Raw genomic sequence first — 11334 nt, forward strand, 5'->3', positions numbered from 1 at the left:
GAGACAGAGAGAGAGATGGTGAGAGAGATTGAGAGAGAGGGAGACAGAGAGAGAGATGGAGAGAGAGATTGAGAGAGAGGGAGACAGAGAGAGAGATGGTGAGAGAGGTAGAGAGAGAGCGACAGAGAGAAAGTAAAGGAAGGGGAGGGAGCTAAAGGGAGATTGAGAGAGAGGGACTGCTGCCCCTGGAGTCAGTACAACCAGCCTCTCATTCTCATCTCAGGGGAAGTGTCATTGTGAAATGGAACCAAGAGGCAGAAACAGTTTTGAGGAACTTTTCACCCTAACATCGAGTCTGAGGAAAGACTGAGACACATCTGAGAGAGAGAGAAGCAGACAGGACAGGAACGGAGGAGAGAGACCCCTCAGACACAAACCATGGAGCAGGACAGCGACTACATGAATACGAGAAACATCAAAAACAACACGACAGCCCCCAGTGAACGTAGGTTAAACTGTTCAATAGAGGGAGAGAGAGAGAGAGGGAGAGAGAGAGAGATGCAAGGAGAGGGACAGCGAGATAGGGAGAGAGACAGAGAGGTGGAGATGGAGAAACAGAGAGAGAAATAGAGCAAGAACGAGAGAGAGAATGAGAAGAGTGAGAGAGAGAAAGAAAGACAGGGAGAGTGAGAGAGACAAATATGCATTGAGAGAGAGGGAAAAACAGAAACAGAGAAAGAGAGGCAGAGAGACAGAAAGTGAGATAGTGAGTTTGATAAATACAGTGTAGAGGGTGCTTTACTCTGTATCTAACCCCGTGCTGTACCTGTCCTGGGAGTGTTTGATGGGGACAGGGTAGAGGGAGCTTCACTCTGTACCTAACCCCGTGCTGTACCTGTACTGGGAGTGTTTGATGGGGACGATGTAGAGGGGGCTTTACTCTGTATCTAACCCCATGCTGTTCCTGTCCTGAGTGTTTGATGGGGACAGTGTAGAGGGAGCTTTACTCTGTATCTAACCCTGTGCTCTACCTGTCCTGAGAGTGTTTGATGGGGACGGTGTAGAGGAATATTTACTCTGTATCTAAACCTGAGCTGTACCTGTCCTGGGAGTGTTTGATGGGGACAGTGTAGATGGAGCTTTACTCTCTTTCTAACCCCGTGCTGTCCCTGTCTTGGGAGCGTTTGACAGGGACTGTAGAGGGGCTTTACTCTGTACCTATGGTAATTCCCCGAAGCCTTCAGCTGCCTGGACCCTAAACTGCAAAAAGCTCTCGCTGAACCTCTCCGCCTATCTATCTCTCTCTCTCTCTCTCTGCCTCAATTTCTCTGTTTCTCTCTCCTCCTTTAAGACGCTCCTTGTACCGATCTCTGTGTCTGAGCTTTTGGTTTCCTGTCCCTAATATCTCCCTGTGTGACTCGGTGTTCGATTCTCTTTGATAACGCTCCTGTACCGTGCACTGGGATGTGAAACGAGGGATATAAACGAGTAACGTGGTTGTTGTTTCTCTTGATAAGGGGGGTAGATACGTCACCATTGTCTGTTCCGTGCAGTAACACGGGTTGCTCAACATGGGTCAATCTTTACTTCTCTATTCCAGGTAAAACTGGGCAGGAACCAGTTGGAGGAAGAAGATCAATAACTTCAACACATCTTGGCATCGCCTGCCTCATTGTCCTAATCATCAGTTTGGTTATTGCGATAGGGCTGAGAGTCCAAGGTAGGAAACTGAATCTGACACTGAACCTGTTACAGAGATTGAACGGAGGCAATACTGAACTCCTTTATTTTCTCACCCTCTGTCCGTAAGCAGGGGTGTTTTCATGTTGGAAATAGGCTGTGGTGTGTTTACCAAAGCCCTCAGTTTGTGAGGTCAGACTTTAAAGGGAGAAGCAGCAACATCTCTCTAGATTTAAATCAGTAGCGTAGTTTATTCATACATTCAAACCCTCTCACACTAACACTGATATATTCCACACCACTCACTAGAACACTGATATTCCCCACACCCCTCACCGTAACAATCTGATATATACCACACCCTTCACCGTAACAATCTGATATATCCCACACCCTTCACCGTAACAATCTGATATATCCCACACACCTCCCTATAACACCCTGATATATTAGGCAGCCCTCACTGTAACACTCTGATATATCCCACACCCTTCACTGTAACATTCCAATATACTCCACACCCCTCACTGTAACACTCTGATATATCTCACACCCCTCACTGTAAAACACTGATTTACACCACGCACCTCAGTGTAAAATGTTGATAAATCCCACACCTCTCACAGAAACAAACTGATATATCCCACACCCCTCACTGTAACACTCAGGCATACCCCACACCCCTCACTCTAACAGTCTGATATATCCCACATCCCTCCCTGTAACACGCTGAAATATCACACACCCCTCACTGGAACACTCTGATATATCCCAGACCCCTCACTGTAACACTCTGATATATCCCACACCCCTCACTGTAACACTCTGATATATCCCACACCCCTCACTGTAACACCCTGATATATCCCACACCCCTCACTGTAACAGTATGATATATCCCACACCCCTCACTGTAACACCCTGATATATCCCACACCCCTCACTGTAACAGTATGATATATCCCACACCCCTCACTGTAACACTCTGATATACCCCACACCCCTCACTGTAACACTCTGATAGTTCCCACTCCCCTCACTGCAACACATTGATATATCCCACATCCCTCACTGTAACACTCTGATATATCCTACACCCCTCACTTTAACACTCTGATATATCCCACGCCCCTCACTGTAACACTCTGCTATATTCCACTCCCCTCACTGTAACACTCTGATATTTCCCACAACCCACACTGTAACACTCTGATATTTCCCACAACCCACACTGTAACACTCTGATATATCCCACACCCCTCACTGTAACACTCTGATATATCACACACCCCTCACTGTAACACTCTGATAGTTCCCACACCCCTCACTGTAACATTCTGATATATCCCACACCCCTCACTGTAACTCCCTGATATACCACACACCCCTCACTGTAACAGTCTGATAGTTCCTACACACATCACTGAAACATTATGAAATATTACACATTCTTCACTTTAACACACTGATATCACACAATCCACACTGTTATACTCTCATATATTGCACATGCTTCACTGTAACACTCGGATATATCCCACACCCCTCACTGTAACACACTGATATGTCCCACACCCCTCACTGTAACACACTGATATATCCCACACCCCTCACTGTAACACTCTGATATATCCCACACGCCTCACTGTAACACTCTGATATATCCCACACCCCTCACTGTAACACTCTGATATATCCCACACCCCTCACTGTAACACTCTGATATATCCCACACCCCTCACTGTAACACTCTGATATGTCCCACATGATTCTCCCTAATATTGAAATATATCACACACCTCTCACTCTAACACTCTGATGTATCTCACATCCCCCACTGTAACACTCTGATATATCCCACATCCCTCACTGTAACACATTGATATATCCCACACCCCTCACTGTAACACTCTGATATATCCCACATCCCTCACTGTAACACATTGATATACCCCACACCCCTCACTGTAACACTCTGATATACCCCACACCCCTCACTGTAGCACTCTGATATACCCCACACCCCTCACTGTAACACTCTGATATATCCCACACCCCACACTGTAACACTCTGACATACCCCACACCCCTCACTGTAACACTCTGACATACCCCACACCCCTCACTGTAACACTCTGATAGATCCCACACCCCTCACTGTAACACTCTGATATACCCCACACCCCTCACTGTAACACTCTGATATACCCCACACCCCTCACTGTAACACTCTGATATACCCCACACCCCTCACTGTAACACTCTGATATATCCCACACCCCTCACTGTAACACTCTGATATATCCCACACCCCTCACTGTAACACTCTGATATACCCCACACCCCTCACTGTAACACTCTGATATATCCCACACCCCTCACTGTAACACTCTGATATACCCCACACCCCTCACTGTAACACTCTGATATATCCCACACCCCTCACTGTAACACTCTGATATACCCCACACCCCTCACTGTAACACTCTGATATATCCCACACCCCTCACTGTAACACTCTGATATATCCCACACCCCTCACTGTAACACTCTGATAGATCCCACACCCCTCACTGTAACACTCTGATATATCCCACACCCCTCACTGTAACACTCTGATATACCCCACACCCCTCACTGTAACACTCTGATATACCCCACACCCCTCACTGTAGCACTCTGATATAACCCACACACCTCACTGTAGCACTCTGATATACCCCACACCCCCCACTGTAGCACTCTGATATACCCCACACCGCTCACTGTAACACTCTGATATATCCCACACCCCTCACTGTAACACTCTGACATACCCCACACCCCTCACTGTAACACTCTGATATATCCCACACCCCTCACTGTAACACTTTGATAGATCCCACACCCCTCACTGTAACACTCTGATATACCCCACACCCCTCACTGTAACACTCTGATATATCCCACACCCCTCACTGTAACACTCTGATATACCCCACACCCCTCACTGTAACACTCTGATATATCCCACACCCCTCACTGTAACACTCTGATATACCCCACACCCCTCACTGTAACACTCTGATATATCCCACACCCCTCACTGTAACACTCTGATATATCCCACACCCCTCACTGTAACACTCTGATATACCCCACACCCCTCACTGTAACACTCTGATATAACCCACACCCATCACAGCGTGTTTCCGCTCAGAGCCACATTATCGGAAGGATTTGAACACATTGGAGAGAAAGCGCAGAAGAGGTTTAGACGGATTTTCTGGGGATGAGAAGCTTCAGTTCCGAGCAGAGACGGGAGAGGTTGGGATTATTCTCCTCGGAGAGAAGGAGGCTGAGAGGGGATTTGATGGAGACGTTCAGAGTCAAGAGGGGGCTGGAGAGAGGAGACGGGGAGAAGCTGTTCGCACTGGGCCCAGAGGACACAGATTTTTAAGCGATTTGCGAAGGAATCAAACGCGATGTGAGAGAAAACGTTTTCGCAGGCCGAGCGGTTCGGCTCTGGGATGTGCTGCCTGGTCATGTGGGGGAGGCAGGTTGAATTGAGGCATTCAAGGGGGCATTGGATGGTTATTTGAACAGATACAATGTGCAGGGGTACAGGGGGGAAAAGGCAGGGCAATGGCACTGGGTCCGAACGCTCATTCGGAGAGCCGGTGCGGACACGATGGGCCAAATGGCCTCCTTCTGTGCACTTCAGACCCTGTGGTTCTTTGACCCTGTAAGTTCTGTGACCCTGTGATTCTCTCAGTCCTACAGATGGACAAGAACATGACGGGGCTGAATGGAAAGATCCGGAATATGTCCGAGACCCTTGAACAGACGCTCCAGGACCGAAGATCTTTCTGCGCCATCCTCCGGAACTACTCGGGTGAGTTGGTGCTGTCGGCCCCCACCCCCTTCCCCACTCTCCCACCATCCCACACTCTGTCCCATTGGGATCGCCCCCACCCCCTGTCTCCCCAACCCCACCCCCTCACCCACTCTCCCATTCTCCCCCGCTCTGTCCTATTGGGATCGCCCCCACCCCCTGTCTCCCCAACCCCACCCCCACCCCCAGCCCTGTCTCCCCGCCCCCACACCCCGTCTCCCTGCCCCCACACCCCGTCTCCCCGCCCCCACACCCCGTCTCCCCGCGCCCACACCCCGTCTCCCCGCCCCCACACCCCGTCTCCCCGGCCCCACACCCCGTCTCCCCGGCCCCACACCCCGTCTCCCCGGCCCCACACCCTGTCTCCCCGACCCCCTGTCTCCCCCCACCTGCCTCCCCACCCGCTGTCCCCCCACCCCACCCCCTATCTCCCCACCCCCACCCCCTGTCTCCCCACCCCCACCCCCACCCTGTCTACCCACCCCACACGTTGTCTCCTCTCCCCCACCCCCTGTCTACCCACTCCAACCCCCTGTCTACCCACCCCCACCCCCACCCCCTGTCTCCCCTCCCTCACCCCCTGTCTCCCCTCCCTCATCCCCTGTCTCCCCTCCCTCACCCCCACCCCCTGTCTACCCGCCCCTGTCTCCCCGCCCCCATCCCCTGTCTCTCCGCCCTCGCCCCCTGTCTCCCGCCCCCGCCCCGTCACCCCGCCCCCTGTCTCCCTGTCTCCCTGACTCCCCACCCCCGCCCCCTGTCTGCCCACCCTGCCCCCTGTCTCCCCACCCCCACCCCACGCCCTGTCTCCCCACCCCCACCCTCCCCAGCCTCCCCACCCCACCCCCACGCCCTGTCTCCCCACCCCCACCCCATCACCCCACCCCCACCCCCTGTCTCTCCACCCCCACCCCCTGTCTCCCCCCCCACCCCCTGTCTCCCCATCCCCACCCCCTGTCTTCCCATCCCTACCCCCTGTCTCCCCACCCCCACCCCCTGTCTCCCCCCCAACCCCGTGTCTCCTCACCCCCACCCCTTGTCTCCCCACCCCCTCCCCCCTGTCTCCCCACCCCCACCCCTTGTCTCCCCACCCCCACCCCCTGTCTCTCCACTCCCACCCCCTGTCTCCCCCCCCACCCCCTGTCTCCTCATCCCCACCCCCTGTCTCCTCACCCCCACCCCCTGTCTCCCCCCCCACCCCCTGTCTCCCCATCCCCACCCCCTGTCTTCCCACCCCTACCCCCTGTCTCCCCACCCCCACCCCCTGTCTCCCCCCCAACCCCGTGTCTCCTCACCCCCACCCCCTGTCTCCCCACCCCCTCCCCCTGTCTCCCCACCCCCACCCCTTGTCTCCCCACCCCCACCCCCTTTCTCCCCACCCCCACCCCCTGTCTCCCCCCCCACCCCCTGTCTCCTCACCCCCACCCACTGTCTCCCCACCCCCTGTCTCCCCCCCAACCCCCTGTCTCCACTCCCCCACCCCCAACCCCTGTCTACCCACCCCCAAGCCCTGTCTCCCCACCCCCATACCCTGTCTCCCCACCCCCACCCCCTGTCTCCCCACCCCTACCCCCTGTCTCCCCACCCCTACTCCCTGTCTCCCCACTCCCACCCCCTGTCTGGGGGTCTGTCCGACAGATTGAGGAGATTGGATAAGGTGCAGGCGGGTGAGCCAAACTCGAAGCCTGAGGCTGACAAACAAAACCACAGCGACCGGACCCGAGGCATTTAAAGCAATAAAGAGATTCGATTGGGTCGATGGAGAGAAACTATTTCCTCTGGTCCGGTGGGTTGTGGGGGAGCCGGGGAGGGGGAGTCGAGAACAAGCGGGAAGAAGGTTAAAATTCGAGCCAGGATGTTCAGGGGGGACATCAGGAAACACCTCTTCACACAAAGGGGAGCAGAAATCAGGAACTCTCCCCCCCAACCCCTGAAATAAACTGTGGGGGCCGGAGGTCAAAGGGGAACGTCAAAACTGAGATTGAGGGATTGTTGTTGGGGATGGAGGGTCACGGAACCGAGGGAGTTAAGGTACAGAGCAGATCCAATAGAATGGTGTAAAATACCCGAGAGGGGCTGAATGGCCTCCTCCTGTTCCTGTGTAACAGGCTCGAGAGGGGCTGAATGGGATCCTCCTGTTCCTGTGTAACAGGCTCGAGAGGGGCCGAATGGGATCCTCCTGTTCCTGTGTAACAGGCTCGAGAGGCGCTGAATGGCCTCCTCCAGTTCCTAATGTCCCGATGTATTTCTCTGAATTAAGTCTTTATAATTTTGCAGAGTCTCTCTGTCCGAACGGCTGGAAAGTTCATAATCATCATTGCTATAGATTCTCAACGGAGAGAGTAAACTGGAACTCGGCAAAACAACAATGTGAATCCCAAAATTCACACTTCATCATCATAAATACAGAACAGGAACAGGTGAGAATGACAGACGCATCTGTCAGAATGAGATAGAGAGAAAATATCCCTCTGCACCGTCCCCATCAAACATACAGCACGGGGTTAGATACAGAGTAAAGCTCCCTCTACACTGTCCCCATCAAACACTCCCAGGACAGGTACAGCACGGGGTTAGATACAGAGTAAAGCTCCCTCTACACTGTCCCCATCAAACACTCCCAGGACAGGTACAGCACGGGGTTAGATACAGAGTAAAGCTCCCTCTACACTGTCCACATCAAACACTCCCAGGACAGGTACAGCACGGGGTTAGATACAGAGTAAAGCTCCCTCTACAGTGTCCCCATCAAACAATCCCAGGGCAGGTACAGCACGGGGTTAGATACAGAGTAAAGCTCCCTCTACACTGTCCCCATCAAACACTCCCAGGACAGGTACAGCACGGGGTTAGATACAGAGTAAAGCTCCTCTACACTGTCCACATCAAACACTCCCAGGACAGGTACAGCACGGGGTTAGATACAGAGTAAAGCTCCCTCTACAGTGTCCCCATCAAACAATCCCAGGGCAGGTACAGCACGGGGTTAGATACAGAGTAAAGCTCCCTCTACACTACATGAACGAGGGTTTCAGTAGTCGATGAGCTGAGCCCGGGGTGGTTCTGGGCGATGTTACGGAGTTGTGAAGAGGCCGTCTTGGTGACGATGTGGATATGAGGTGGGAATCCCATCTCCAGGTTAAACACAACCCCAGGGTTGTGAACAGTCTGGTTCAGACTCAGAGAGTTCCCAGGATGGAGTCGGTAACTCAGGAATGGAGTTTGGAACAGAGACGGAAAAAAACAGCTTCAGTCTTCCCGATATTGAATCAGAGGGAATGAGGGAGAATTTCCTGAGGAAGGGTTTGGTGTATTTTGGGTATCAGTTGTGTGTGCGCGTTTGTGTGAGTTAAGGCAGTCATACTAACTGAACACATTCCATCATTGTATCTGCTGCAGAATTTCATAAAGAAATCTATCGAGAATAATCCTGGGGATTACTGGATCGGATTAACAGATCGACAGAGTGAAGGAAACTGGAAATGGGTGGATGGGACCCCAGTGAGGTGGGTCCCAGCGTCGCATGGAGAGAGAGAGCAGGACAAGGGGATTAGTTTGGGATTGATACAGGGCGATGGGGAGAGAGTGGGACAGTGGGATTAGTTTGGGGATTTGTACAGGACTATGGGGAGAGAGCGGGGCAGTGGGATTAGTTTGGGGATTGATACAGGGTTATGGGGAGAGAGTGGGACAGTGGGATTAGTTTGGGGATTTGTACAGGGCTATGGGGAGAGAGCAGGACAGTGGGATTAGTTTGGGATTGATACAGGGCTATGGGGAGAGAGTGGGACAGTAGGATTAGTTTGGGATTGATACAGGGCTATGGGGAGAGAGTGGGACAGTGGGATTAGTTTGGGGATTTGTACAGGGCTATGGGGAGAGAGCAGGACAGTGGGATTAGTTTGGGATTGATACAGGGCTATGGGGAGAGAGTGGGACAGTGGGATTAGTTTGGGGATTTGTACAGGGCTATGGGGAGAGAGCAGGACAGTGGGATTAGTTTGGGATTGATACAGGGCTATGGGGAGAGTGCGGGGCAGTGGGATTAGTTTGGGATTGATACAGGGCTATGGGGAGAGAGCGGGACAGTGGGATTAGTTTGGGATTTGTACAGGGCTATGGGGAGAGAGCAGGACAGTGGGATTAGTTTGGGATTGATACAGGGCTATGGGGAGAGAGCAGGACAGGGATTAGTTTGGGATTTGTACAGGGCTATGGGGAGAGAGCAGGACAGTGGGATTAGTTTGGGATTGATACAGGGCTATGGGGAGAGAGCAGGACAGTGGGATTAGTTTGGGATTGATACAGGGCTATGGGGAGAGAGCGGGACAGTGGGATTAGTTTGGGGATTTGTACAGGGCTATGGGGAGAGAGCGGGACAGTGGGATTAGTTTGGGTTTTGTACAGGGCTATGGGGAGAGAGCGGGACAGTGGGATTAGTTTGGGTTTTGTACAGGGCTGTAGGAATCTTGCTGATTCTGTGCAGGAATGTGTCGGATTTTTATCGGTATTTTTTATTTCCCCATTTCCCAGTTTTACCCGATGGGAGCAGGGTGAACCGAATAATGCAAAAGGAAATGAAAACTGCGCCATTATCAGAATGAACGGCTGGAATGATGTCAGATGTACCGATCACTTCCCTTTCATCTGTGAGAAAAGGGCACTGCCCTGCGTCGAGGCAGCTGATATTGAGAAATATTGTTCCTGAAGAGAGACTGGGACACAGAACGAGAGTGTCAGGATTGTCCAAAGATCCCCAGCCCCTCCTCCTTCCCCACAATCTCCGGCTGCCCGAGGCCACGTCCAAAAGGTGAAAGTTCACCTGTTCCCCTACTCCCCCAGGAGGAGCCCCCTACAGCGCCACCAGTGGTGGGAGGTGGGAATGACAGCGTGACGTTTGACATTGGAAAACCCCATTATAAATCCAGGCAGGAGTCCGGCGACATGGAACAGGACAGAAGTCCTGCATTTCTCTAGCAACTTTCACTAATTCAGATGATCACCAGCCTGCTTTTGCAGCCAATGAAGCAACTCCTTACAGTGCTTTCATAGTTGTCATGTCAGAAACAAGGCTTTCAATTTGCGTGCAGTAAGCTCCCACTGGACTCAGGATTAAACTCGGTCACATCTGAAATACCCTTTGGACTTTTTCTTCTCGGACTCTGTAAATCACGTCAACTCATTTCAATCTCCCTGGTTCTTGTACTGTTACTATCCATAATTGTAAAAGTTTCCTTTTTCTATCCTCCATTACTGTGTCTGTGCATTTGTGTACGTGTGTGTGTGTGTGTGTGTAAATGTCTATGTGTGTGGGTGTGTGAGTGTTTGAATGTGAGGGTGTGAGCGTGAATGTGTTTGTGTGTGTGTGTGTGTGAGTAGGCGTGTATGTGTGTTTGTGAGAATATGTTTGTGTGAGTGTGTGTGTTTGTGTGAGTGCGCATGAGAGTGGATACGTGTGTGTGTGTGTGTGTGTGAGCGGGTGTGCGAGTGTGTGTGGGTGTGAATGTGGAGGTTGACATTGTGAACATTCCTGCCCCGGGTTTTAAATGTAAATAAACTAACCCGAGTTGATCATAATGTGAGTTTGCTGTGAGTGATTAGTAAAGTGGATCAGACACACTGAGGGTTTGGGAAAACACACCACAACACACTTCACAAAGAATTCAAAACACCTTCTGCGTTCGGACAGTTGGTGAGAGACAGAAGTACAGTTTGCCTGTCTCTCTCCTGTCCGGATCAGTTCGTTCTGAGGAACCTCCCAACTCAGACATGTGTACAAGATCTCCAACTTTGTAATACTGCTCCCAACTTCTCAATTCCTTCATACACCAGCCTACATACTT

General features: G+C 52.0%; 1 protein-coding gene across 1 annotated transcript; it reads left to right on the plus strand.

Annotated features, from left to right (window-relative positions):
- Positions 1–223: 223 nt before the first annotated feature.
- On the plus strand, positions 224–11068 carry LOC144676164 (CD209 antigen-like protein C). The gene is made up of 6 exons (XM_078536659.1): positions 224–445; positions 1541–1660; positions 5375–5494; positions 7769–7911; positions 8891–8997; positions 10025–11068. The coding sequence occupies exons 1-6, from the start codon at positions 379–381 to the stop codon at positions 10197–10199; spliced, it is 732 nt and encodes a 243-aa protein (XP_078392785.1). The 5' UTR covers positions 224–378; the 3' UTR covers positions 10200–11068.
- Positions 11069–11334: the final 266 nt, after the last annotated feature.

The sequence above is a fragment of the Cetorhinus maximus genome, unplaced genomic scaffold (assembly GCF_964194155.1).
Source record: "Cetorhinus maximus unplaced genomic scaffold, sCetMax3.hap1.1 HAP1_SCAFFOLD_1395, whole genome shotgun sequence".
Taxonomy (NCBI): domain Eukaryota; kingdom Metazoa; phylum Chordata; class Chondrichthyes; order Lamniformes; family Cetorhinidae; genus Cetorhinus; species Cetorhinus maximus.

Excerpts from the sequence above, each read along its gene's own strand:
- LOC144676164 (XM_078536659.1), top strand. The coding sequence starts at position 379 with ATGGAGCAGGACAGCGACTACATGAATACGAGAAACATCAAAAACAAC. Across the intron at positions 1,661-5,374 it reads GATAGGGCTGAGAGTCCAAG|TCCTACAGATGGACAAGAAC; the intron begins GTAGGAAACTGA and ends TGATTCTCTCAG. Across the intron at positions 7,912-8,890 it reads TAAATACAGAACAGGAACAG|AATTTCATAAAGAAATCTAT; the intron begins GTGAGAATGACA and ends TATCTGCTGCAG.